We start from the raw sequence: 27,498 nt of genomic DNA on the forward strand, positions 1-27,498 counted from the left end.
GAAAGGCCGTGAGATGGCGGTCCTAGCCGAGTGGACGCTGCTCTCACCTCTTCACTCCGTCTCTCTCTCGAAGAGTCGAGCAAAAAGCAAACCTGACAGAGGCCCAGAGTGAGGGAGTCAAAACCAGAGAAGGAGCCAGAGACACAGCAAACTTCTGCCTCCCTTCCCTGACCAGGCAGCACCCCACGGGCCACATCTGGGTGCATCGGCCAGAATTTCCCCAGCCACTCAGGCTCTCATTCTAGTGATGGAGCCGCGTGAACCTCTGTTACGTGACAACCTTTTTAAGTTCCAGGGGGGTCATGGAAAACCTCCCAGAGGTGGTCTATGGGGCTCATAGATGTGTTTTGAAGGATGAATAGGAGTTTGTCAGACTGCAGAGAGGAAAGAAAGGCATTCTCAGTGGTGGGAACAGCCTGGGCAAAGGCTCGGCTGTGTGGGAGGGCCTGGGGGAGAATAAGAGGCCAGTAAGCTTGGTAAGGAGAAAAAAAGAAAATCTGAGACAGAGAGAGAGAAAGAGAGACTTGAAAAACAGAGACAGCAGCAAGGCACAGAGAAAGAGAAACTAGCAAAAGTGAGAAAGAGATACATATAGAAACAGAGACAGAAAACCAGAAGCAGCACTGAGACACACATAGAAAGACAGAGAAGTAGGAGGAAGGAGGTTTAGGGAAGAGAAAAGAAACAAAAAATTGTCCAGACAGAGAACCTGGGCCAGAGTCAGGGAGAGCTTGTGAAGCAAAGACAGACAAAGAACGAGAGACAAAGGCAGAGAGAGACACAAAAAGAGGCATACACACTGAATCACAGGGCGAGCCACGCTGCCGCCGAGAGATGGAAAGGGGGCTGGGGGGCCTCCCGGCTCCACCGGCCTCCCAGCACCCAGCACCGCGCAGGCGCACTCCCTACCCGCCACTGCAGCGCAGGCCAGCGCTCTGTCCCCACCAGGGCTGGGTCCCGGGCTGCTCGCAGTGTCCCTGCGCTCCCAGGCACATGTGGGACCTGGTAGGAGTGGCCTGTGCACACCCTGAGCCCACATGCATCCCTGAAGACATACGCGGTTCCCCACGCAAATGAGCAGAGTCCGGCCATACGCATCGGACCCAAGGCCCCGGGGAGGCTGAAGGTTCAGGCAGAACCACTTGGAGTGGTGTCTACACAGTACACACAAATCCCTGCGCATAGAGACAGAAAAAAATAGGTTCATACATCGGGGCATACACCCGCAGGAGCCCAGACTCACAGACCACCTGGACACATGTCCACACACCAACACAGACACCCATGAGCAGAGACCCATACACACCCACGTGAACACAAAGGCACACACTCCCACGAGCCTAAACGCATACCATGCTCCTGTCTCTGTGCCCCAGACACATGCACACTCACAGGGTCTCCCGTGTCCATTCTTACCCAGACACTGTGGTATCTGGCTCATGATATTAACAGTAAACAGAAAAATGCCTTGATTTTGATCTCCCCTCGCCCCTCCCCGCAAGCCCTCCAGCGCCAGTGCTGCCTGCAAAGACCCCTCTGACCACAGTCTGTCCCTCACCTCCCCCCCACCCTCTCTCCAGCACACAACAGATACTCAAGAAACCACTGGCCAAATTCTGAGGTCTGTTCGTGTTTAATCAGACAATATGCAAAGTATTTACAACCAATTCCAAACCCCCCTCCCCCCCCAGGCCTGGGCTGTGGAATGTGGGACTCCCCCAGGCCTTGCCCAGAGCTGGGGGGTCCCCTAGGCCTCTGCATAGTCATCTGAAATCTACAAAACACTGTTTTTTAAAAAAAGGGACCGTATTAGGACACCTTATACAAAGGGCGCTGGGCAGTCGGAACAGGATTTGAGATCACGCCGGGGTATGTGAGCCCAGATTTGACCAGGGCGGACAGGAGAAGACTCGGGTAATAAACATGTATGAAAGAAAAAGTTGAAATTTCATAGGCAGGCACCGCTTGGCCTCCTTCCCCACTGGCAGGGCCTGGCTGGCTCGAGAACCCCTGGCAGCGGGAGTGTTATTGCTATGATGGGGGCGGTGGGGGCTGCGGGTGAAATGTACAACATGTCTGGGGAACAGAGCAGGGGGCATTTTTACATGTTAAATATGGACACACACATGGAGCAACACACATGCACACACACACACACACACACACGTACACGCACACAAGGGCCCTTGGCACAATGCCTACAAATTGTCAGCTGCCCCTTTTAGGAAGGGCACACTGAGGCCCGGGGAGAAGCCACCAGATATTCCCAAGGCTGCACGGCAGAACTAGGGCCAAAACACCAACTCTTCATACCACAGCCTGGGCTCACCACGTGGCGCCAGGCCACAGGATCTGGACAGGAGTGGAGCAGTTGCAGAGCAGTGGCAATGCCATGACCACATATGGAGACAGACACTGCAATCCAGAGAGGAAGCAGGGGCTGCCCAAGGGCACAGGGCCAGACCTGGTGCACATTAATAGACACCCCAGTCCTCTCTCATCCCAGCACAGGCACTCCTTTCCCTATGTATGAGTTAAGGGGTGCCAACTTGGGGAGAAGAGAAGGGGCCAGTCATTGAAATGACACAGGACGAATTGGGGGAAGGAGGACCCGGGGTTCCTTCCTGAGGCCAAGGCCTCCCAACCACTTGGATCTTCTGCTTGATTGCCTCCAGAGCCTGTGAGCTCACTCCCTTTCATGGTTGGCTAGCTCTGAAGGTAAAAAACCACCCACATTCTGATTGAAATCTGCCTCCTTATCTTTGAGCCATCGCCCTTCATTTCTAGCTCAGCCCTCTATCCACCTCCACTCCCCACCCCCACAACAGCCCCACTGAGCAAGCAGTGGCACCACGAATCTCTCTGCTCTCTCTAACCCATCCTCAGGCCCCTTGTCTCCTGGGCTGCCCCAGTCTGTCCATGATGCCTCCAAGGACAATCTCGCTGGTTCCTGAGGAAGACAGAGGGAGCACCGGGTTCCAATCCCACCTCAACCGTGAACTGCTCTGCAGCCTTGGACAAGTCACATCCCCTCTCTGGACTCAGTTTCTCCAGGGGTAATACAGGGACAAGGAGTTGATGATCTCTGAGGATCCCTCATGTCTAAGGAGGGCAGGGTTGGGGGGGTCCACCCCACCCACCATCATCACGTCCAGCTAGGCCTTGGGCCGCCCAGCCTGGGAGCCACAGCACAGGGGTCTGGACCCAGTGGCCTCCACCAACGGGTCTTTCAGAAATGGACGGCAAGTAGGGTGGCAGGTAGGCCAAGGGCCAGGGGCCCATCACTCCTCTTTGGAAAGGCTCTTGGGCCAGCTCTGCAGACAGACCTGGGAGAGGCGTGGAAGTGGGAAGGAGCCAGTGTGTGGATTAGGGCGAGGCTAAGAAAAGGGCGCCCTCAGCCCCAGCCCTTCTTCCCAGTTCCTCCTGCTGAGATGCGCAGAGCTCCGGGAGGGCGTGCAGGGAGAAGGCGGGTGGCTGGGCGGAGGCCCGGACACAGTCACTGCGCCAGCCTCAGACCCCGCCCCCAGGGCTGCCTGGGGCCCCAAGCCCTTCCATGCCACAAAAGACGGAGGGGCCTTGTCCTTGGCCCCTCAGAGAGGATCAATGGCGGGCAGGCAGAGGGAGGCGAGACCCCATGTCAGGGGCCACCCAACCCAGGATCCAAGCTGAGAAGGCAGTCTGGCCCTGTAGCCTGTACCCTATAGGTTCTCTCCGGGCTGGTACTGGGGCTCGGTGGACGTGAAGTAGTCCTCCAGGAAGGCCTGCAGGTACTCGAAGGTGGGCCGTTCCTCCGGGTCCTTCCGCCAGCACTGGCACATGAGGTCATGCAGAGACTCGGGACACTCAGGCGGACAGGGCATCCGGTAGCCCCGCTCCACCTGGTCCAGCACCTCGCGGTTCACCATCCCTGTGGGCGGAGGGAGGCGTGAAGCAGCTGGCTGCGGTGAGAAAAGTGGGGCGGGGGGAAGCGGACAGGGACAACAGAGATGGCTTCCTGCCTAGGACAGGGTGGCCGTGGCCATGGGGAAGGGAGCTGGCCGTGGGCTGGGAGCCCTGAACAAGAGAGCCTAAGATCAGATGTTCCACCTCTTGGTTATACAGATGGGGAAACTGAGGCCCAGGAGGGGCTGTGACTTGCCCGAGGTCACCTGAGCAGAGGGGCCCCAGGGCAGGGGCAGAAGGACCAAAGATGGGCTGCTAGGCGCCCTCTTACCAGGGTAGGGCACCCGTCCCTTGGTTGTGAGCTCCGTCAGCAGGATCCCAAAGGACCACACGTCGGACTTGATGGTGAACCGGCCATAGAGGGCGGCTTCTGGAGCCGTCCACTTGATGGGGAATTTGGCACCTGCAGAGGCAGATAGGGTCAGGAGAAGCTCAGGAGAACGTCCTGATCACTCTGCCAGGTAGGAACCATTCTCATCCCCACTTGACAGAGGAGGAAACTGAGGCTCAGAGCAGGAGCCTGACTCCCTATGGCCACACAGCACTGCCGGGACCCTGCCCACCTTGCCGAGCCGTGTACTCATTGTCTTCGATGAGCCGAGCCAGCCCGAAGTCGGCCACTTTGCACGCGAGGTTCTCTCCAACCAGGATGTTGGCAGCACGGAGGTCTCGGTGGACATAGTTCATCCGCTCCACGTAGGCCATGCCCGAGGCGATCTGTAGGCAGAACCCCGTGAGCCTGGTTCAGGGGTGACCCCGTGCCCTTCCCAGGTCACAGGGCATGTACCCAGGGGTGGGGCCATCCCCAGGGGTGGATAGACAACCAAATACCCTGCCCTTCCCAGGTCTTCAGGCAATGAAGTCAGTTTACAATACTGTTGGCACAAAAAGCAGGACCAGCACCAGGCAGGGGTGTAGCACAGGGCAAAGGGCAAAGGGCAAAGGAGAGGCCCAAGACCAGATGCAGCCAAGAAAGTGGAGTGACCATGAAAAAGAGGCCCCAGATGCCCCCAGAGATGCAGATGAGTGCCAGCTCCTGCCTGTTGTCCCAAGTCTCTTCTCTGAGCCTCAGTTTTCTCATCTGTTAAATGGAATAATGGCTATCCCTATCTCCCCTGATTGTGATAAGGATTAAATAAAAACTAGCTGCTGGAGTTCCCACTGTGGCACAATGGGTTAAGAATCCAACTACAGCAGCCCGAGTCGCTGCAGAGGTGCAGGGTCAATCCCTGGCCCCACATAGTGGGTTAAAGGATCCAGCGTTGCTTCGGCTGCAACATAGGTCAAACCTGTGGCTTGGTTTCAATCCCTGACCCAGAAATACAAAATATGGAGTTCCCATTGTGGCTCAGTGGGTTAAGAATCCACCTAGTATCCATGAGGGTGTGGGTTCCATCCCTGGCCTCGCTCAGTGGGTTAAAGAATCTGGTGTTGACACAAGCTACAGCATAGGTCACAGATGCAGCTCAGATCTGGTGTTGCTGTGGCTGTGGTATAGGCCAGCAGCTGTAGCTCCATTTCCACCCCTAGCTTGGGAACTTCCATATGCTGCAGGTGTAGCTCTAAAGAAAAGAAAAAAACAGAAAAGAAACAAACAATAAAGTTCCCATCTTGGCACTGCGAAACGAATCTGACTAGTATCCATGAGGACACAGGTTTGATCCCTGGCCTTGTTCAGTGGGTTAAGGACCTGGCATTGCCGTGAGCTGTGCCGCGGGTTGTAGAGGCAACTCAGATCTGGCGTTGCTGTGGTTGTGGCATAGGCCAGAGGCTATAGCTCTGAGTCAACCCCTAGCCTGGGAACCTCTATATGCTGCAGGTGCAGCCCTAAAAAGATTTTTAAAAAAAGAAAGAAAAAAAAAGAAATAAAAATTTTATTTTTTTTATTTTAATTTTATTTTTTTGCCTTTTTGCCTATTCTAGGGCCGCTTCCCACGGCATATGGAGGTTCCCAGGCTAGGGGTCTAATCGGAGCCATAGCCACCGGCCTACACCAGAGCCACAGCAACTCAGGATCCGAGCCGCGTCTGTGACTTACACCACAGCTCATGGTAACACTGGATCCTTAACCCACTGAGCAAGGCCAGGGATCAAACCTGCAACCTCATGGTTCCTAGTCAGATTTGTTAACCACTGCGCCACGACGGGAACTCCAAGAAATAAAAATTTTAAAAAGTAGTTGTTGAGTAGTACCTACAGCAAGCAAATATTAATACATGTCTGTTGAGTGACTGAATGACTTTCAGACAGAAGAAAACTGAGGCCTGAGGTTCCACAGTAAGTCAGTGACTCCTGATGCCCAGGTAAGGGCTCTTTCCTCTGCCCAGAGCCACCACACAGCATCTAAAGTGGTACCACGAATATATGTGGTGAGGCCAGCAAGTGTGGGGGCAATCAAGGCAAGCTTCCTGGAGGGGGCACTCAAGAATCCAGAACTGGCTGACCAGGTCGGCGCACTCGAGGCCAGGTGTGGGAGGCAGGAGGGGCAAACTCACCTGAGCAGCCATGTCCACCAGCTGAGGCAGTCGCAGGTACTTGCCCGTCTCACCCTTGAGAAAGTCCAGCAAACTCCCTGGGCAGAAAGAAAGTGGCTCTAGCCCCAACGCCGTTCCCACTGAGCCAGGAAGCAGTGATTCCCAGACGCTGTTCACCGGGACAGGCTGGGCTTGCTTTAACCGCATCGCAGATTTTATGTAAACCCATCTCTGAATAAAGCCTGTGTTTGTCCCTCTTGAAAAGGCAAGAAGGATGGAAAACAACCAAAGGTGGACCTCCAGGCAAACAGCATTGGGGCACAGCCATATAAGGAATACTATTCAGCGATAAAAAAAAGGAATGAACTACTGATACGCAGCGCAAGAAGGAAAACCCTTGGATGTAAAAGATTTACATATGTGAAACTCTATGAAACAAATCTGTGAAGCAGAAAGCCCATTAGTGGCTTGTCTGGGTTTGAGGCCAGACGGTGCTGTCTCTGGAGGGTACAAGGGTGCTTTCTGGGGGTGATGGAGCTCTAGATCTTGATTGTTCTAAGAGAGGCACAGCGTATCCAGTTGTTAAAATGCACTGAACTGGATGCCTAAAACGGGTGTACTTCATCATATGTAAATCATACCTCCAAAAAGTGGAATTTTGAAAAAAAAAAAAAAGTTAAATTTAAAACTAAGTCAAGGTCAAGCCAGGAACTTGACCCAAATGTAGCTCAGCTTGGAGGATCGGGGGAGTTCTCCTCCCAAGCCTGGAATAGCCCACAGCTTTAGAAAACCAGCAAAAGCGGGGATACCAGGTGCATTGTTGGGAGATCACTTAAAAACAAAATGAAACAAGAAAGGCACTCTTTGGTTTAACTTTCCACTGACGTGGGAAGTTGATTCTTTCCCTTCCACATTTAAAGACAGACACGCTACACCTGCCTGAAGCGCGTCCCACCTGCCCTTTGGTGAGGACCCCAGCGAGGGGCTGCCCGCGTCTCCGCGCCGCCACGAGGGCCTCACCCTTGCTCATGTATTCCGTGACGATGTAGATGGGCTCCTCCGACACCACCGCGTACAGCTGCACCAGCTTCTCATGCCTCAGTTTCTTCATGACCTGGGCCTCCTGCAGGAAGGCCTCCGGAGACATCGTGCCAGGCTTCAGGGTTTTGATGGCTACCCTAGTGGTGCCATTCCAGGTCCCTGTATGGAAAGGGGGGAGCTGTCTCAGTGGAAGACCCCCATGCCCGTCTCATAGGGGACCCAGGATCTGCCTGCCTGGGTGCCAAGTTTAGCTCTGGCCTCCCTAGCCATGCGCCAAGTCCAGCCAAGGCCCAGCATCCACCCCACCCCCCCCGCCACCTCTTTTTTTAAGGTCACACCCACGGCATATGGAAGATCCCGGGCTAGGGATGGAATCGGAGAAGCAGCTGCCAGCCTATGCCACAGCCACAGCAATGCAGGATCCAAGCCGTGTCTGTGACCTACACCACAGCTCACGGCAATGCCGGATCCTTAACCCACTGAGCAAGGCCAGGGATTGAACCTGCATCCTCATGGATCCTAGTCAGGGAGCTACAATGAGCTACAATGGGAACTCCAGCCCAGCCCTTTTCTGAGCCTCAGTTTCCCCATCTGCAAAATGGGCATAATGGCAGGACGCTTCTCACAGGTCTGCCCAAAGATTAAATGAGTTTCTGGTACATGTTCAAGAAATAGTAGCTGTGGTTAGGACTCTGATTATGAGAAACGTCCCCAAGGCAGCACGTTCTTCTGAGAGTTGGGAGACATGGTTCCAACTCAATTGCTCTCTCCTGGGTGGTCACGTTCCCTCTGGGTCACACATCAAAGGTGCCTCAAGCTTTAGCAAATTTGGAATGTGTACTGGTGGGGCTGAGGTGGGGGCTGAGCTGGTCTCAAGGCAAGGCCAGGAGAACAAGAGCTGGTATCAAGACACACTCCCCCCAAAAGGAAGACTTTGCACCAAGTTTGACTCCCACCTCTGCCTCCTGCCAGCAGTGGGACTATAGGCAAGTCAGTTCCCTTCTCTGAGCCTCAATTTTCTCATCTGGAACATGGGGACGCTATAGTATCCACCAGCAGGGCTGTGTGAGGATTAAACGATATTTTAACCACTAGACCAAGCTCATTGTGAGGACACAGTTATAACAGCAGCGACTGCCATTTTATTATTATCATTTGGTGTGTTTTTTTTAGGGGGGAGTGTTTTTTTCTTTTTTGGCCACCCCACAGCATATGGAGTTCCCGGGCCAGCGATCACAACCAAGCCGAGGAGTGCCCACTGTGGCTCAGTGAAAACAAACCCAAGTAGTACCCATGAGAATGCAGGTTTAATCCCTGGCCCTGGCATTGCCACTAACGATCCCGCATTGTCATGAGCTGTGGTGTAGGTCACAGATGCAGCTCAGATCCCGCATTGCTCTGGCTGTGATGTAGGCAGGAGGCTGCAGCTCCGATTCGACCCCTAGCTCAGGACCTTCTATATGCCGCAGGTGCTGGCCCTAAAAAGCTAAAAAAAAAGGAACCAAGCTGCAGCTTCAGCAACACCGGATCCTTAACCCAATGCCAGGGATCGAATCTGCATTCTGGCCGCTGTAGAGACGCTGCCAATCCCATTGCACCATAGCTGGAACTCCTGGCTTTTAAATTGTGAGGCCTCAGGGGAAGCTGTTCTAAACCAGTGCATTTAATCTGAGTTTTTCTCCGAGGCAGGCCTGAGGCTCCTTGAGCGGCCTTGAGCCTACCTACCCCTTCCTGTCCTGGCCTCCATCTGTGGATTGGGGCCCAGCCCATGTCTGTGGCCCTCCAGACACAGGCCATCTGGAGATTCACCAGTGAACCTAGATCATCCAGGGAGGAACGAGAGCCTCCTCCTCTGGCCTCACCTCATGCCCAAGCCAGGAAGCAGGTCTGCAGCCACCAGAACGGCTGATGCTGTGGATGTCTCAGGGTTTGCTCACATGTCTGTGCCTAGAAGCTGGCTTCTTCACCCTGGCCCCTCTCCCCGCCAACACCTGCCGTTTCCTGACTCTGCTGGACCTCCAGCCGGCAGGCCTTTGCCCCTGCGGTGCCTGCCACCCAGGAACCCCCTGCTCTCCTCCACCACCTCTTCCTCTGAAGGGAGGGAAGTGGAGGCAGTGATGTCAAGCGAATACTGCGGCTCAGGTGGAGCGACCTTGGGACCTGCACAGGCGATCCCCCTGCTGGACGCAGGCTCGCTACCCTGCCTCCCTCACCCTGAACCGTGTCAAAAGAAACCAGTCAGCAGAAGAGGGTCTGGGTTTTGTCGGGGCTGCGAGATGTGTATTTGCAGGAACGGGTTTGCCATCTGTCCAGAGTTAGACAGGAGATTGTTCCCAGGCCTGGAATACTCCAAACCCGGCATTTCCCAGCACGCCTCACGTGAACTGAAGCTTCTTGTCCCACAGCTGAGAGCGAACATACGGACGCACGCGGGGCCAGCATTCTCTCAGCCCCACCGGTGGGTCCTGCTATCACCAGCCCCATTTTACAGCTGGGAAGATCGAGGTTCAGAGTGAAGCCACCCACCTGGCCCAGACTACACAGGCGAGTCACTGAGGAGTCACGATGCCCCGCCCCAAGCAGGTGCCACGGTCTGTGGAGGGGGGCACTTTACATCCCAGCTTGCTGCCAGCCACCCATATTGAAAACGGGGCCCACTGTTCAGCAGAGGTGCTGAGACTCGTGAAGTTAAAGGCTGGGAGAACTAATGAGGTCTTGAGCTGCTGCATAGACTACATTGGTTCTCAAAGCCCCCCCCCCGCCCCCTGCGGGGACAGGGGCAAGGACTTACCCATCCACACCTCTCCAAAGCAGCCCTGGCCCAGCTTGACCTCCAGCCTCAGCGACTCCCGGGGGATCTCCCAGGCATCCTTGGCCAGGCCCTGAGTCTGCGGCTTGGACGTGGGGCACACGGTGGTGAGGCGGTGGCACAGGCCATCTGCGTGTTCTGAAGACAGAGGCAGGAGATGAAGTTCAGGCCAGGCGAGCGCCCCGGGGCCTTTGGGTTCCACAGTGCATACAGGCTTTGGGGACATCCATGATGCCCTCCAGACCAGGTGGACACACCTGTGTGTACACACCCTCCCCGACACAGGCCCATGCTGCCTCATACGCCTGCTCCCTGAGGCATTCATTCATTCATCAGACTTTAAGGGGTGGCTACCTGGGCAGGTGCCAGGGAGCCAGTGGGGGACAAGTCCAGTGGAACCCTGTCCTCAGGGAGCTCACAGTCCAGGGTGGCACCCAACTTCCCTTAATCACCTCCCAGGATCACGAGAGTGACAGAAGGGAGCTGTGCATGCAATAGCAGGAGGGCTGGGTGGAGTCCTGGAAGGCTTCCTAGAGGAAGAGGTGTCTCGGCTTAGATCTGCAGAGGATGAGCAGTTGACTAGGGAATAGGCCCTGAGGGAGGAATAAGCCACAGGGTTGGAGGAGCCGAAAGGAGGCTGTGGGCTTCAGGCGAGTGAGTGGGGGAAGGAGGGCCCCAGGTAAGGCAGGGAGGCCAGCTGGGTTAGACCACTTAAGGCCTCAGAGTTCCATGTGGGGGTCTCAAACTCCAAGGTCACCCCTGGAGGGTTTCAATCTGGGGGAACAGGGCTCAGAGTGAACCCAAGAGTGGTGGCCCAGGGGATGGAATGGGGTGGCAGCTCCTGGAGGGAGTCGGGAGGCCCAGCTGACAAAGGAGGGGAAGCTGGCGCTCAGCAAAGGCCACACCTGCACGCTGAAGCCTCAGACACACAGCACCCGTGGAGACCTGCCCGCAGGGGAGCACACAGGCCACAATACGTCAGTCCTCCTGGGCAGCCCCGGACATCCACACGGCTCAGCCACATTCTTGCACACGTGGCCAGTCCCGTGCCCGCCACCTGCGCGTGAGCTCCCCGCCTGCCACGCTCTTTCCCCCTCTCTGCTTCGATCGATCTAGCCGCCCCCCTCCTTGTCTCCCGGTAACCGGTTCTAACCGGTCCTAGGGCTGCAGAGACAAATGACACCAGCCTATGCCCCCTCCTTCCCGGCTCACTCCTCCAGGCAGCCCCCTCCTCACCAGACAGCTGCTGGGAAGAGAAGGAGGTTGGAGGGGCGAGGGGTGGGGGGAGACAGGGAGGAGGGGGCCTAGGGAGGAAAGAAGGAAGGAAGAGGGGGAGGGAGGAGGGGAATGGAAGGCGGGAGAAAGGGGAAAGGAAGAAGGGGGTGCGAGACGGGGGCCCACATCCGCAGGGTGAGAGAAGCCCTGGCCTTTGTCGGCCCCAAAGCCCCCCACCTCAGGGTCTGCAGCTCCCAGGACAGGCCGAGACCGCCCCCCATCCCCTCGGAGGGCTGAGTCTCGCCCGCGCCCAGCTGGCCCCCCGGAGGCCTCCCGACACTCACTGGAGTAGTAGGCCACCAGCTGCTGCAGGCTGTTGAACTGGGTGCGTGAGGTGATGTAGAAGCCGCCGCTGTCCAGCTTGCGGATCTTGTAGTGCTTCACATTGAGGCCCTTGGCGTTGTCGAAGTCGGACACGGAGAGGCAGTAGGCGCCTGCAGGGGCGGCCAGAGAGGAGCGTGACCAGCATGCAGACACCCCTGCCACCCCAGGCCATGGCTCTGAGTGCACCTGCCCGACACAGGAGGTGAGGGAGACCAAGGCAGAGCCAGGTCTGGTCCAGCCCGTCTCTGAGCACCCCGGCTCTGGGGTGGCCACAGGGGCAGGGCCAAGTGACAAAGGGGCACCTGACTGGTGAGCCTTTTCATGCACTCTTGGTCTTGGCAAGATGTCTGAAGCCCGGGTGTGCATCCCAGCGGTGTGTCTGGGCCTCAGTTTCCTCCTCTGTACAATGGGGCTACTCCTAGGGCTGCTGGGAAGATTCGATGAGATCACATATAAGGGGACCTGGTACACAGCAGGTGCTCAATAAATGTTTGCAGGGAGCCTAACGGGAAAGGCCCCAAGTGGCTGTGTGTTCCTGGTCTAACTGCCTCCCATCTGCAGGTCCACCCAGGGAAGCACTGTCCATGCCCTGCCGCTTCCTGAAGACTCCAGGCTCAGGCAGGTGCCAGGGGTTGGCTGAGGCTGGGGCAGTCATGGGCAGGGGACCATGTGCTGGGTGTGGCCTGAAGGCTGCCAAGGCTAAGCTGGGCCAGCCCTGATGGCCCCCTTACTGTTTATTGCCTTTGAGTCCACAGAACCCCTGGACGATCCTCAGGGTGGGCTTACAATCTCCAGTGCAAAGAAGGGAAAATGAGGCCCAGAGAGGGAAAGCAGCTAGCCTCAGGTCACCCAGCAAGGCAGGCACAGAGCTGGGACTTGAACCTGTACCTAGGTCTCTACAGCCTGCATGGGACAACTATGACTTTCTGCAGATGGCCCAGGCCATGTGCATGTAGAAGCCACAGGCTTGGGTCTAAGGCCAAGCCCTGAACACATGTGCACACTCACAGCCATGCCCATGTCCAGTGGCCGCCTGTGCAGACATGTCCACACCCCCAAGGACAAACCCACAGCAATTCACTCCCACATAGGAACACACAGATAACTCCACCCCCCGTGCACACACACATGCTGGGACCCACACATGGCATGCACGGCCACACAACTGCTCATAAATGCACACACATGACATGGATGCTCTGCTTTCCCATCTCCTACTGAGCCCCAGGCCCACAGAAGCGGGAGCTTTGTTGCCATGGTGATGGGGAAGTCTGCAACCCACTTGCAGAGGGGCTGGAGAGAAAGGGAGTGATAATTCTCTGGCAGAGGGGAGGGACCGCAGAGGAACAGAGGCCAGGACTGTTGGAGGAAGGGCAAAGCCAGGTCCCAGCACCCATTCCAGCCCCCAAGGCCCCTGGAGAAGAGGAAGGAGAGGGGCCCATTGCCTCAGCACCCTCCCTGGGAATAGCTCTGTGACCATCAAACCTCCTGACGACCTGTACCTATTCCTCATCTGAGGAACCTAAAGCCAGAGAGCTTGGCCTCTTTTGCTGCACCTCTGGCCACCCCAGATAACTCAGTGCTCCTTAAAAGTACCTCCCTGCCTTTGAGCCTGTCTTTTCTCCAGCTGGAGGGCTCTTCCCACCCCACTCCACATACCAAACTCCTATTTATTCTGCAACACCCAGATCAAATAACCCACAAAGGGCTCAGTTCCCACCGGCCAGCAGAAGCACTCATACCTTTCGTGGTCTCGCTTTCTCGCACTAAGAAGGTCCCTCTTGGGTTCTCCGCATTGAGCAGTAACCTTTCTGACTCGCGTCTGGTGATCTTGCCAAAGTACCACCTGGCGTGGGAGGAAGAAGGATGGTGCTGGTAGTCCAGGCTTCTGCCCGCCTACAGTGCCTCTTCCTGGAATGTGGCTGGGCCCGGGCAGTCAGCCTCCCACTCCAGCCCAGGAGAGCAGCTCGGACCCAGCAGTGACGGTGAGCTAGCAGGAAGCCAGAGTTAATACTCACTCCTCAGCCTGGATGGAGTCGGAAGGTGCCACATAGTTGCTGGGGATGTAGCCCGTCTGTCCTGTGCTGAGTGAGTGGGCCAGCCACCAGTCTCCCTCTCTGAGCAAAGGGAGAGGAAGGGAGCAAAGGGGAAGAAGGGAACCATCAGCAATGGGTCCCGAGGCCTGCAGTCTTCACAGGTGCTGCGCAGGGGTGGGGTCAGGGGGGTTGGCTCTTGAGGCTGAGTGAGGTGCAGGGAACAGTGGCATCAGGCCACTCACAGCCCGCCAGGCCGAGGTGGCCTGGAGTGCTTCCTCTCCCTATCCCAGATGCCTCTTGGCCAAGGCTGACTCAGATGAGGCCCGAATTCACAGGGGCAGAGTCCTGAAATGGGAAGTGATCTGCTCCCCTCCAGATAAACCAGGACGTCTCAGGATGCCAAGAGCCACCTAGGGATTGAGGGAGGGAGCGCCCTGTCTCCAGGGAGCAAGCAAGTTGTAACAGAAGATTCCTGCCTCAGGGGGAGGTCCACTCAGACCTTCCAAGCCTCCTGAAGCCCTGAGATTTGGAAGGCCAAGCCTGGGAGCTGGTGAGACCTGGGTAGAGGCAAGGGGTGGCCCTTTGGGGGCTTGGTGACAACCCGGGCACCAACCTTACAAACTAGAGCGATGACTGGCTTTGTTACAAATCATGGGTCACACCCACAGGGCTCCTTGACTGAAAACCACAGGCCTCCTTCTGCAGCCTACCCATCTCTGGGGGAAACTGAGGCCAGAGGGGGCTGGGACTTGCCCAAAGTCACACAGCGAGTCGTGTCAGAGGGAGCTGAGGTGGCGGAGCCCCAGTGCCCAGGGCCCTTCTGCACTAATTGCCCCTGGAGGAGGATGGGGAGGAGCAGGTGATGGGGACAGGGTGATGGGGCAGGAGGAGCCCCTGGCAGGGCGGGTCCCCTTGGGCTGGGGGGGAGGGGAGAGGGGCGGAAGTACCTTTGCAGCCATCTGAATGTGAACCAGGTCTGGCTGGAGCGGGGGTCCAGAGACACAGAGGAGGGAGGAGAAAGCGAGAGCCCAACAGGAAAGAAGAGGCAGAGATGGGGGTGGTGAGAGAGAGAGGCAGAAAGAGCGAGGGAGGGAGCGGGGGCGCCAGGCGGTGCTGGGGACCGGGGACAAGGGGACAGGGTGGGGCAGCCACAGAGGCCTCGCATCCAAAGCAATCAAAGGGGAGGGGGAGAGGGTCCATGGGGAGGCCAACGGGAAGGGCTGCCTGGGAAATAGGGGCCAGCGCCCTCCATTCCCACTGTGCTGATGGGAAGACTGAGGCTGGAGAAGCAAAGGCTCTGCTCAAGGTCACACTGTCCACCCAGACTCCTGACTCCCAGATAAGAAGGAATCCTTCCCTACAGGGGGTGGTGGGGCATGATACTTTGCTGAGCATCTCGATCAGAGGCTGCTCTTGACCTCACTCCCCACCCCCCCACCTCCCCCACTGACACCACAAGCAGGATGCGCTCCCCCATCCCCATTGCCAGGACCTAGGGAGAGAAAGGCTCTTGCCCACAGCCACAGTCTGGACTTGAACCTGGACCTCTGGCTCCTGGTTCTGAGCTGTCCCTGACCTATATTCTTCAGCCCATTTTGAAGATGGAGAAGTTGAGGCCGGGAAAGACAGGGGCTGAGGGAGCTCTTTGAGAACAGGTGAGTACAGGTGAGCATCCCAGAGCCAGGGGCTCAGCCACGAGGGCCGAGGCTCCACCATAGGAAGGGAGAGGGCTCCAGGGTAAGGAAGAAGCCCTCAGATGCCCAGGACCTCCATCTACCCCTCTATGTACATGGCAGGGGGCGGGGGGGGGGGGGTCCATAGCTGTCTGTCCCATTTGACCTTCAAGGCCACCCTGCAAAGAAGGAAGGGAGGCCACAGCTCCCAATGAAGAAACTGTAGCACAGAGATGTCTCGGAACCAGCCCAAGGACACACAGCACCTAGGCCTGAGTAACCCAGCACTTTCTTTGTACAGCTGGGGAAACTGAGGCAGAGAGCGGGACAGAGACTTGCCCAAAGCTACACAGCAAGACCTCACATCACAGGCAAGGGCTGAGATCTTCCAATCTAGAATCTTCATTTCATCAAGTGAGAAAAGAAGGCAGAGAAGGGCAGTGATTTGCCCAAAGCCACACAGTGACAGAGCAAGGGTGAGAAGCAGGGGCCCTACGTGCCAGTGGCCAGACCCAGCAGGCCTCCGGGATGCCTGCAGCCTCCCCAGGCCCCTCAAGTTTCGGAGACCCTCAGGGAAACTGGGGGAGACAGAGGAGGAGGCAGCAGGGCTCGGGTCAAGGGACTGGGCTGAGGTCTGGGTCAGAGACTACAAAAGAGGGCAGACTAACAAAGCCAGAGTTTGCACGCTGGCCTCAAGGGAACCCCCAGCCACGCATTCACAGAGGAAGGCCGACAGGACCATGTGCCCAGAGGCCAGCCAAGCAGGGCCCCAGAAGCAAGGAAGGTTCGGCTCTGCTGGTGTTACCCAGGGTTCAGCCGGCAGAGCCTCCGACTCCCGGACGCCAGCCCTGTGTGAGTTTGGGCTCACAGTCCAGTTTGGCGGGTTTTATCTCATGAGGGCAGGGAAAGAGCTGCACTGCCATCCCACTAAGGATCCAAGGACCAGCTTCAGCCTGGGTCCAGCTCAAGGGGCACCTAAGAACTTGAGCACCAGCATCAGACCATCCCGGCGCCATCCCAGGCTGTGCTACCTTGGCCTTGCCTCGGTTTCCTCATCTGCAGGATGGGGTTACTCATGCCTCACTCCCAGGATGGAAAATACCAACACAGGGCCTGGCACATAGGTGTTCAATGTGTGTGAGCTGGCAATATCTTATTTGGCTAAAAAAGAAGGAAAATGATGAAATCTGCCTCTCTATGGTCCCCCTCCCCACTCTCCAAAAAGTTTTTTTAAAAAAAGAAACAAAGCAGCTCAGTCCCAGTCTCCACTAAAAATTTGCTGTGTGACCTTGGGCAAGTACCCTACCCTCTCTGGGTCTTAGTTTCCTCATCTAGAGGAAGGCGATAATCTTCACCAAATCTCCCTGGCAGGCAAAGTGTGTCAACAGTCAGCATCAAGCCAGGCTCGGAGTAAGCTGTGTACCGTGATTATCCTCTGGGCTTCAGTTTGCTCCCCTGTGAAATGGACATCGCAAGCCCCATCTTCCCGTGCCCACAGTCAGGGAGGCTCGACCCTACCTCAGGTGGCTGTGAGCTGGCCCTGCCAAGGGTCATGGACTACCCTCCAGAGGAGAGGCACCACAGCTCCCCAGATCCGTCCAGTCTGGCAGGGATCCCAATCTGAGCCCAGCGTCAGAAGTGCCAGGCATTAACCTAACAGGTAGAGCAGATTTACTGCATCTGGCACTTTCCCTGGGGCCTGGTCCTCACCAGCCAGGCAGGAGGCGGTGGGGGAAGGAAATCACACACTTTCCCTGCCTGAGCCCTCATCTTCCCACACGTGGCCAGAGGGGAGAGCCCTGGACCAGGAGTCTCCAAGCTACGATCTTCCATCCCCACCGCTGTCACTAGCTGTGTGACTTCAAGCTACTGACCTCACCTCTCTGAGCCTCAGGATCCTCTCTTGGGAGCCTAGTCTTTGTGGCTAATCCAGGCTGGCATGTGCAACAGGCATGTGGCAGCTCTGGGACCTGGAAAGTCATGCCAAGTTTGGGTCCTTCTATTTAACTCATTTGGGCTGTTGGGACGGGTTCTAGAGGCACTTTGGGGATTTTGGACAACCTAGGGCAGCCGGGCACGGCCCAGGCCTGTGGGTGATGTGGAGAGAGCAGGGTGAGGCCGAGGCAGGTCATGTGAGGACAGTAGGAAGGGGTCCATTGCTCCACGGTGGGGAGTGGAACTGGTGTGCCCAGGGCAAGGGGGCAGAGGCCAGCATCCCCACAGAAGCGGCTGGAATCTGAGTGGGAGGAGAGGGCAGCTTGGGAAGCAACCCAGAGTCAGACTCAGCAGGGCTCTGACCCCTGAAGACAGATGCCAGGGCAGGGGGGCTCAGGGCAGCCATACCTCAGCCCTCGGTGGACTTCCTCGGACCCAAGGCCACACAGCACCCAGGATTGTAGGAGCAGGACCATTGGGCAGGAAGATCCAGGGAGCAGGGTCTCTAGGCTACTACTGTGAGGAAACCACCCCCCACCCCCGGCCCACCCCAGCACAGACTTAGAAAGGCCCTCACTCACACAGGATGGCCAGTTGGGGCAGGAGGTTGACAATGATGGACCCTAAGCAGTAACAGTGGAAGGACAGGCAGGAGGGTTCTTAGATAAAGTATGAGACCTGGACACCTCAAATTTGGGTGGCCCATCTTCCACTAAGCCCCGCCCCCCCCACCCTGTTACCCCTCCTCTTCCCCTAATGCCAGCCCCCCCCACTCTACCATCACCCAATGTCTCAGGCAAAGGAGCAGCTGAGCGCTGTGATGTGACGAAGGCTCCTGAGCCTTTCCCACCCGCCAATCAGGGCGCCTCACTTCCAGGCCTCCATCACTTCCAGGCCTCCCACAGCCTCAGACCCAACAACACATCCTGCAGCCATCCTGGAAGGCGGGAAGAAGGAAGGGCAGGAGTGACTCTGCCCTCTGACTCTGGGTGAAAGACGCAGAGGTTTCCAGAGCCTTTCCTCTGGCCATGCCTTGGCTCCACCAGTTGTGACAACACTGCCCCACCCCACCCCCACCAGATCAAGACACCCTTTCCATTGTTGCTGGCTGAGGTCCCCCCAGTACTTCAAAGCCTCCAACCTGAGTCTGTCCATCCCTGCTCAGCGCCCCCGCCTCCCTCCTGGCTCCTCTGTGCATCCATGGAGACCCTCCTCCAAGGGCTGGGGGCCACGCCTACCCCTCCCAGCTCTGCCATGACTAGCTGTGTGACCTTGAGCAAGTCATTGCACCTCTCTGGGCCTCAGTATCCTCATCTGTAAGGAGCGAATATGCATGTCCACTTCCCAGGGCTGTGCTGCTGTACAAACAAAACAACACAACTGAAAGCGCTCAGCCTGAGACCCCGTTTACCCGCAGGGCTCAAGAAATGGTGGCTATTTTATTACTGTTCACCTTGTGCACCAGCTCTACCTGGGCACCCCAGCCCCCTCCCCAGGTGCTGAGCAACAGGTGATGGGGGAACCCAGAAATGTGGCAGGCCCAAGAGCAACCCCAGGGAGTTCCCAGTTTGGGGGGAGGCAGATGCAAACAGCTGGAACCATAAGAGAATCAGAGCAGCCCTGGGACTCAGACAGAGGCGGGTGGGGGGAGCTGGGAAAGCCCCCTCCCCCAGGGAGAGCAGCTTAAGGAAGGGAGAGAGCTGCTGCCCAAGTTCCAGTCCAGGCTTTGCTACTTGGTAGCTGTGTGACCTTGGGCAAGGGCCTTCACATCGCTGAGCCTCAGTTTCCTCATCTGCAAAATGGAGGTGGCTCCTCCCTCATCACTTTAGCCCCGGCGGGCGGGACTGCAGCAGAGTAAACACGAGGACAGGGGTAAAAATGCCTGCTCCCTCTTTTCCCTTTTGCCTCACAAAGAAGGCAGTTCTGAGCTGGATCTCGAGGGATGAATAGGAGTTCGCCAGACAGAGATGGGAGAAAGGGCATTTCAGGCAGAAGGAACAACATGCACAAGGTCAGGGAGGCACGAACAAGCAAGACGTGCTTGGAAACAGTGGAGATGACCAACTTCCTTAGCCAGGCCTTTGAAGATGCTCATGGATCGAGTCTACTCTACCCCTAGAACCCGTGTGTCTTTGCAGTCCTGAAGGTATCCGGCCCCTCCAGCGCTCCACCCACCGTGTCGGGGACTGCTTTCCACCACCCCCACAGGCCATGTGACTTCACAGGGCTTCCTTCAAGGTCCTGCTTGAACCTCCCAGCCCTGGTGGTCACCACAAGAGGGGGACACACAGCAGGGGCCCCGAAGCCTGCACTGACCCTGGCCTTGTCCTCTGCCTGCCACTTGGCCTGGACTGGGGCTGGGGCCCGGCCACACTCTGGCTGCAGGAGGGCATGGCCTTCTCCACCCAGGCCTCACTGGGCCCAGCACTGGACCCTGCATGCGGCTAGCAATCCAGGTGGGCTGAACGGGGAGAGGGTGAGTTAGCAGGATGGGGACAGGAATGGGGTGTGATGGGGAGTGACGGGGTGATGGGACAACCCTCCCCATTCTCAGCCTGGGGTGAAGGTCAGGATCTGGTCAAACTAGTGGGGATGAGGACAGAAGCTGGGGAAGCTGGAGGGGGTGCAGCCAAGGGAGCCAGACCCTATGAAGCGCATGCCGGCAGCAGCCCCACCCCCACTGCCAAAGCGCCCCCACCCAGCCCGCCCCGCCCCCGGAGTGAGTACACACCTGACATCCACCTTCCTCCTAAGGGCCAGCGAGAGAGAAGCAGAGAGAGGGAGAAGCTGAGACAGAGCTGGAGGGAGCAGGCACTGGCAGGGAATGGGGAGCGGGGGTCCCCGAGGCTGGGGGGATGCTGGGGAGTGGGGGATGGGAAGTGGCAGAGAGGGGACAGCAGGCCCTATAAGGGCAAAAATGCAGCAGGTGTGGGGCTGCATCCTGCCCTCCCCACTGTGATCACCCCTGGGTATAGGACCCAAAGCCTGCCCCACCCACTGCCCATGACAGGTGTGGCATCCCACCCTGGAAAAGGAGGGGAGCGGGGCAGAGGGGAAGGACTCCCATCCCATGGCTACAGCCCCACTCACCCCTCACCAGTTCTTTATCCCCACTCACAGGGCCCCCCCTCCCCCTCACACGTCAGCTTGGCTCTTGGATGCCATGCCCCAAGGCTGGAGTTCCTGCAGGTGAGCCAGAGATGCCCATCAGGGTGCCTGCCCACCACCCCTTATCCCATCACCTCATCCCCATGCCCCATCCTGACCCCTCTCCCACTGGGTCCCCCAAATGGGTCCCCCCAGCCCTCCGAATGTGGGCCCCTCCCTCTACAGCTGGAGACTCCGGCTTCACTGGCTGTCCCAGGCCCTCCAGTGCCTATGTGGACACAGCCTTCAGCTCACAGGCTCTGCTTTGTGTGGTCCTGGGTCCCAGGCCCAGTCCTGCCCTCACCACCTGCAACTTCTGCGGGTTCTGTGATCTGGAACGCTGTGCTCTGTTGACCAATTACGGAGCCTTCCCAGAGCCCCTGCCTCATCACTCCTGCAGGCCACAGGTCAGCTCCCTGGACCTTGGCTGCCTTGATGCTGAGCTCTCCCCACTGCCCATCAGGCTGGCCTCCCCACTCTGGGGTCACTCAAAGCTGTCTGTCTCAAGACCAGGCCCAGGATCAGGGTCCTGAGGGGTGACGGGGAAGGGGGGGGGGCGGGGGACTCACGTGTTGTTGACAATCTGGAGCCGTTCCCCTTTCTTGAAAGACAGGTCAGTCTCTGTCCGTGACTCATAGTCATAGAGGGCTACAAAGGTGGTCACCCCGCCTGCAGGGCAAGAGGGGCGTGTCAGAACGGCCAAGGCCTTGGCTGGGGGGAGGGGCGGAGTTGGTCTCCTACCACCAGCCCAGAGGCCTGGTCCCATTCACAGGGGGCGGGCCTCTATGCATGCCCACCTTGTCCATGGGTCCAGGCAAGCCTGTGAAAGGTGTAGGAAGCGTGCGCGTCTCTCCGTGTCTGAGTGTGCCCACTGGGCTCTAGGTTATGCTAGCTGTTGGTTTATCTGTTTGGTACCTGTTTTTCCCATAGAAGCAGAAGCCCCCAATAACAGGCATCTTTGTTTTGATCCTAGAGCCTGGGGGTCCTCTATGGGTGTCTCCGAATGAGCTACTGACTGTGTGTGTGTGGCTCTGTCTGAGGGTGTCCGAGTAAGTGTGGTGTTTGTGTGAGGGTCTTAGGTCTGTGCGTCTTCAGGACCTCCAACCTGCTCCCCGTGCCTCCCTGAGAAGCCCCCAGCTCTCATGGCCTCAGTTTCTCTCTCTCGTCCTCTATCTCGAGGACGATATGCTCTGTATCAGATTCACCCCTAAAGGCAATGAAGTGTGCCTGGGACTGCTATATTACCAAGGCGCCAGCAGAGGGCGCAGGGGCGCACCTCGGCGTTCGGCGGGGCTCTGAAGACCGAAGCCCCCCGTCTCCCTCCCAAAGAGCCCCGCCCTCTTGGCCACGCACCGCCTCCAGTCCTGATCCTTCTCTGGGCTGACCAGAGCCAAGAGCAAAGCCTCCAAAATGCTCCCCGTGCCTCCCTGAGAAGCCCCCAGCTCTCACGGCCTCAGTTTCTTTCTATCGTCCTCTATCTCTAGGTCCCTTTATGCTCTGCATCGGATTCACCCCTAAAAGCAATGAAGTGTGCACCACACTTTCCAGTTTATAAAGCCTCCAGGCAACTCCCAACAGTCCCCAAGGCCCAGTAACCCACAGGCTCCTCCCTTTCAGTGAGAGAAAGAGCAGAGCAGCCTAAGCCCGACGGGGGGGGGGGGCAGGGCCACCCGGCACCCACACTCCCAGGCCTACTGACCAGCCAGGGGCCCCGCCCTCTGCGGGGAGGTGACAGTGTCCGAGGAGTTGAAGCCACCAAACAGCTTGGGCTCGGCGGCTGCAGGGGCGAAGGCCGTGCTGGGGCCTCGATGACCATCCGCGGAGGCTGGCTTGCTGGGGGTCTGTGAGGTGGGAAATGCACCCCCACCGCCACCGCCGCCGCCGCCGCCGCCGCAGTGGGTGTTCTCGGCAGGCTCCAGGCTGCGGCGCCGCTGGCTGGCGTCCTTGGGCTTACTCTTGTTGCTGCCCATGGTCCTGCTGGAGATGAGAGAGAACCTTAGGGTGAAGACCTCAGGGAGCAGGCCGGGGTGCCGGGGTCCCTAGGCTTGCACTCCCACCCATTCTACAGACAGGGAAACTGAGGCTCAAAGAGGTCTCTTTGGGTAAATTAGCTTTCCAGAACCTCAGTTTCTCCATCTGTAAAATGGGAACAATCATGGCACCCATGAAGTGCTTCTTTGGTACAGGGCCAAGCACAGAAGAAACCTCATAATCAGAAGCCCTAACCTCCCCAACCTTCCCAGGTCACTGTTTCTCTCCACTGGGGGCAGGGCCATGTCTGAGTCACATTTGTGTTCCAGGCACATCAGAAAGGGCTAAGGGTTTGTTGAGTTAATACATGCCTGACTGAAACTGTCTCACACCAGAGGGAAAGTGCTCAAAGTTGCAGCCAGGGCAGGGGTACTGCAGGCAGCTGGAAGAAGGAGAAATGGATGGGAGCTCACTCCAGCCCCAGGGCCTTTGCACATGCGGTTCCCTCTGCCTGAATGCTCTTCCCTGATCCCTTCACCAGAGTAACTCATGCCTCCTTCAGTTCCCAGCCTAAGTCACCTCTTTGGAGGCAGCATGTGGGGGATGGGAGGGAAATGTTTAGGGGTGATGGATGATCTTGACTGTGCTGATAGTTCCGTAAGTGCATCCATGTGTCAAAATTATCAAGCTATACACCTTAAATAAGTATAGTTTATTGTATGTCAATTACATCTCAATACAGCTATCAAGGGGAAAAAGTCACCTCTTTGGGAAGGGTTTCCCAATTCCTTTCACTGGTCTAAGTCCCTCTGCTTTTTGTGCCTCTTCTTGATAAAATGTGGCCCAGCTTTGGGGGTTGTTTATGGGTTTATATGATTGTTGTCGTGGGCTTTTGCCTGTCTAGCTCACTGCTGTGCTCCCTGCACCTAACACAGGGTATGTATGGCACAGTAGGTGCTCAATAAACAGCTGGACGAATGAATGAATCTCTCAAGAGTTAAGAGATCTCTGAGCCGGAATTCCCATCATGGTGCCATGGGATCAGTGGTGTCTCTGCAGCGCCAGGGCGCAGGTTCAATCCCCAGCCTGGCACAGTGGGTTAAAGGAACCAGCATTGCCACAGCTGTGGCTTAGGTCGAAACTGCTGCTCAGATCTGATCCCCGGCCCAGGAACTCCATATGCCAGGTGGCGATCAAAATAGAGGGGGAAAAAGTGGTAGAGATCTCCGAGCCAGAAATCAGGGAGGGCTAGAGATCAGGGAGCAGAGAGACTCCCAAGCTGCACACTCCCCAGGGATGCCCGCAGCCCTGCCACCCCTCTTCGCTTCCCATGTCTCCATCCTCAGGTCCTGGCTCCCACCCACCGTGCCTGGCCAGGGTCTCCCCCCACCCCCCACAGCCATCCCTCCCAGCTCCCTCAACTTGGCAGCCCTGACAGGTCACCACCTCACCTGGTGGAAGGCAGGGGCTCTCCCAGAGGACCTGGGAAGCAGCCCGAGGTCTCAGCACAAACACCAGGTATGGAGTCAAGGGTCTTGCACTAGAGGACCTGCTCCACCTCTCCCTGCTGGGTGACCCTGGGCAAGTCACTTCCCCTCTCTGGGCCTCAGCGTCCTCATCTACAAAGTGGGAAGAAAGCAGACCTCTCAGGACTATTGGGAGGATAGGATCAGAAAGAGAAGTCACCACGGCTCTGACTCGGATCAGATTTCATCAGGCTCTGACTCCGGCAGGCCTGGTGCTGAGAACTACCCAGACCTGAAATATCTCTCATTCCTGCCAAAGCGAGAGTGAGGCTGGGTATGGCACAGTGGTTAAACGGCTTTGGGGAGATCCCACTGTGGCTCAGTGGGTTAAAGAACCCAACACAGTGTCTGTGACAAGCTGGGTTCCATCCCTGTCTGGCCTCACTCAGTGGATTAAGGATCCAGCATGGCTGCAAGTTGCGGTGTAGGTCATAGATGCGGCTTGGATCCCACATTGCTGTGGCTGTGGTGCAGGCTGGCAGCTGCAGTTCCGGTTCGACCCCTGGCCTGGGAACTTCCCTATGCCACAAGAGCAGCCCTAAAAAAAAGAAAGAAAGAAAAGAAAGGTGAGCTCTGGAGCCAGACTCCCCAGACTCAGATCCCGGCTCTGTCCCTAGTCAATGGCATGACCTCAAGCAAATGATTTAACTTCTCTGTGTGCCCATTTCTTCATTCGGAAACGACTGTGACATCTGAAGGCAGCAAGGCAGAAGGCTGGGAACACGCGGTGACCCTGCCCCATCAGCTATCCTGATCCTGTGATTCTGGACCTGCTGGTGACATGAGCTCCAATTATTCTCCAGGGGATGCTGCAGGCCTGGAATCTGTCCAAAATTTCCTCTGGGAACCCGTGAATGGAGAAAGGTCCCCTTGACGGGTTGGGGCCTCGGCAAGACTGTTTGCCCTGAGCACCAAGCCCAGCTCTGTGACCCCGCCCTTCCCTATGTGACCTTTAGCCAGTCCCTGTAACCCTCTGGGCCTCAGGCTGCTCATCTGCACAATGGGGTCATGGCTTGCACGCTCCCTGGGGACCATCCAGCTCAGAGAATGTGGGACCGGGAAGGCCCTGGGGAGACCTGCTCACTGGGGCCTCCTGACAGACATGCCAACGGGCCTAGGAAGGCCAATTTCTATGGCAACCCAATCCCTTGAGGTCATGGTTCCCATCAGCCCTCATACAGGTGGTGTCCCAGGGGACCTCCTGACCCAGTTACCCACAGCTCCAGGCTTAATGGAGGCTGGGCCCCCACCACTGTACCCTCCCCCTGCCTGCTCCCTGGTATAGCAGTCACAGCACCAACTGTGCAGCAAGCCCTCTGCCAGTCAGCACAAGGGGACACAGAGAGGCTCTGGCCAGGTCCTGCCTCAAAGGGTGCATGCTCTCACAGGGGACTTGTTTGTGGGACTTCGAGAGGAAATAAAAAATTACAAAAACACATTTAAAAATACATTTAAAAAAAATTTTTTTTTTGTCTTTTTGCTATTTCTTTGGGCCGCTTCCACGGCATATGGAGGTTCCCAGGCTAGGGGTTGAATCGGAGCTGTAGCCCCCAGCCTACACCAGAGCCACAGCAACGCGGGATCTGAGCCACGTCTGCAACCTACACCACAGCTCACGGCAACGCCGGATCCTTAACCCACTGAGCAAGGGCAGGGACCGAACCCGCAACCTCATGGTTCCTAGTTGGATTCGTTAACCACTGCGCCACGACGGGAACTCCCCATTTTTAAAAATTTTAATGAGGGGAGTTCCTGTCGTGGCTCAGCAGTAACGAACCTGATTAGGATCCATGAAGATGTGGGTTCGATCCCTGGCCTTGCTCAGTGGGTTAAGAATCCGGCATTTCTGTGAGCTGTGGTGTAGGTCACAGATATGGCCCAGATCTAGCCTTGCTATGGCTGTGGTGCGGGCCGGCAGCTGTAGCTCTGATTTGACCCCTAGCCCTGGAACTTCCGTATGCTGCAGGTGTGGCCCCAAAAAGCAAAACAAAACAAAACAAAAAAAAAACTAATGAGGAACTTTCTATGAATCCAAACTTTCTTCAGATGAACTAAGTGATAGAGAGTGAGCCCCCTGTCACTGGAGGTAATCAAAGACAGGAGAAAGGGTACTTGGCTGATGCACCATGGAGGAGGAAGAAAAGCTAGGTGTTCTGAAATATTTGCAGAATAGACAAAAGACTAAAGGAGCACAGACACATGATTTGCATCCTGCTTTGTTCCTGAAATGCCACGTTGTAGAGACCATGTATCATTCTGTGATAGTCAACCACTCCCAGAGCCTGGACCTTGCACCGGGCCCCGTTCTAAGCACTTTGCAAATATTGACTCATCAAACCTCCATGATAATGGAGGGGGTAGATATTAATAGTGTCCCTATTTTACTGATGAAGAAGCAGAGGTACAGAAAGGTTGAGGCACCTGCCTGAGGTCACACAGCAAGGGTGAATACAAAGGAGTGTGGGCATGAAACCCCACTGGACAGGCTGGGATCAGGAACTGCTCCTGGGATCCACCTCCTGCCCGCTGACCTCTCTTTCACACACAAACAGCCAGACACCGTTGGCAAATGGAGCATGAATGGATAAGCAGCCTAGCCCAGTCACTAGAGAAAGCCAAGATCTTAAGCTTGGACAAGGCATCACATGCTTGAGGAAGGACAGCACGTTTAGGGTGGGGTCCAGTCCCTACAGGGCTGCAGCGGTGCTGCATGACCTTGGAAGAGACACCCCCCACCCCACCCCCCGCTTGACCTTGGTCTCTTTCTTGAGGCAAGCCTCTGTCTCAGGGCACAAAAGCTAAGTCACCATGAGCTGGGTCTCTGAGAAGGGCCAGCCCCCACATCTTTTCCGCCATGCGCACACTCCAAAGCAGAGATAGATCCTCGGGGTCCAAGAGGAAGTGGTGGGGGCTCCACACTGGGGGTGTCTGAGGTTTGCAGAGGAAGGTGCCCCCTTTCCTTCCCGGGCGTAGGGGGCACTCCCAACCACAGGCTCTGTACCGAGGGCCTGCACAACCACTAAGTGAGAGGCCCCGGGGCTGCCCTTCGGCACCTCCGACCAGCGCCCCAGAGCCTCGTGCTCAGCAGGTCCCAAAGGGACATGGCCTCTCCCTCGAAGGCTTTCCCTCACCCCGTGTCACTGCCTCAGGGCTGTTCCCCCATCCTCCCTGCTAATCTCCCTCAAATGCATCCCTCTCCCCGCCCTATCTCCAGGCCTCGGGCCAGGTCTCTGTCCTCCTGACCTGGGAGAGCAGTGGCGGCCCCTCCAGCGCGCCCTCCTGCGGCAGCCAGAGGCATCTCCATAATCCACACAAACAAATGGGGCCTCCTCTGCTCAACACTGT

General features: G+C 57.0%; 1 protein-coding gene across 2 annotated transcripts in view; it reads right to left on the reverse strand.

The window, feature by feature from the left end:
- Positions 1-1,614: 1,614 nt before the first annotated feature.
- The window catches only part of SRC (SRC proto-oncogene, non-receptor tyrosine kinase), a 53,676-nt gene continuing 27,792 nt past the window's right edge, over positions 1,615-27,498 (reverse strand). The window contains exons 3-14 of one of the 2 annotated variants that reach the window (XM_047771127.1): positions 24,079-24,246; positions 22,356-22,630; positions 21,226-21,325; positions 13,884-13,982; positions 13,608-13,711; positions 11,826-11,975; positions 10,249-10,404; positions 7,437-7,616; positions 6,438-6,514; positions 4,506-4,659; positions 4,214-4,345; positions 1,615-3,907 (exon numbers count right to left, since the gene is read on the reverse strand). In XM_047771127.1, coding sequence (XP_047627083.1) covers positions 3,699-3,907; positions 4,214-4,345; positions 4,506-4,659; positions 6,438-6,514; positions 7,437-7,616; positions 10,249-10,404; positions 11,826-11,975; positions 13,608-13,711; positions 13,884-13,982; positions 21,226-21,325; positions 22,356-22,626 — 1,632 coding nt within the window. In that variant the 5' untranslated portion in view covers positions 22,627-22,630; positions 24,079-24,246 and the 3' untranslated portion in view covers positions 1,615-3,698. Of the gene's footprint in view, positions 3,908-4,213; positions 4,346-4,505; positions 4,660-6,437; positions 6,515-7,436; positions 7,617-10,248; positions 10,405-11,825; positions 11,976-13,607; positions 13,712-13,883; positions 13,983-21,225; positions 21,326-22,355; positions 22,634-24,078; positions 24,247-27,498 lie in introns of both variants that reach the window. The other variant, XM_047771126.1, reaches the window with a different exon arrangement.

The sequence above is a fragment of the Phacochoerus africanus genome, chromosome 3 (assembly GCF_016906955.1).
Source record: "Phacochoerus africanus isolate WHEZ1 chromosome 3, ROS_Pafr_v1, whole genome shotgun sequence".
Taxonomy (NCBI): Eukaryota; Metazoa; Chordata; class Mammalia; order Artiodactyla; family Suidae; genus Phacochoerus; species Phacochoerus africanus.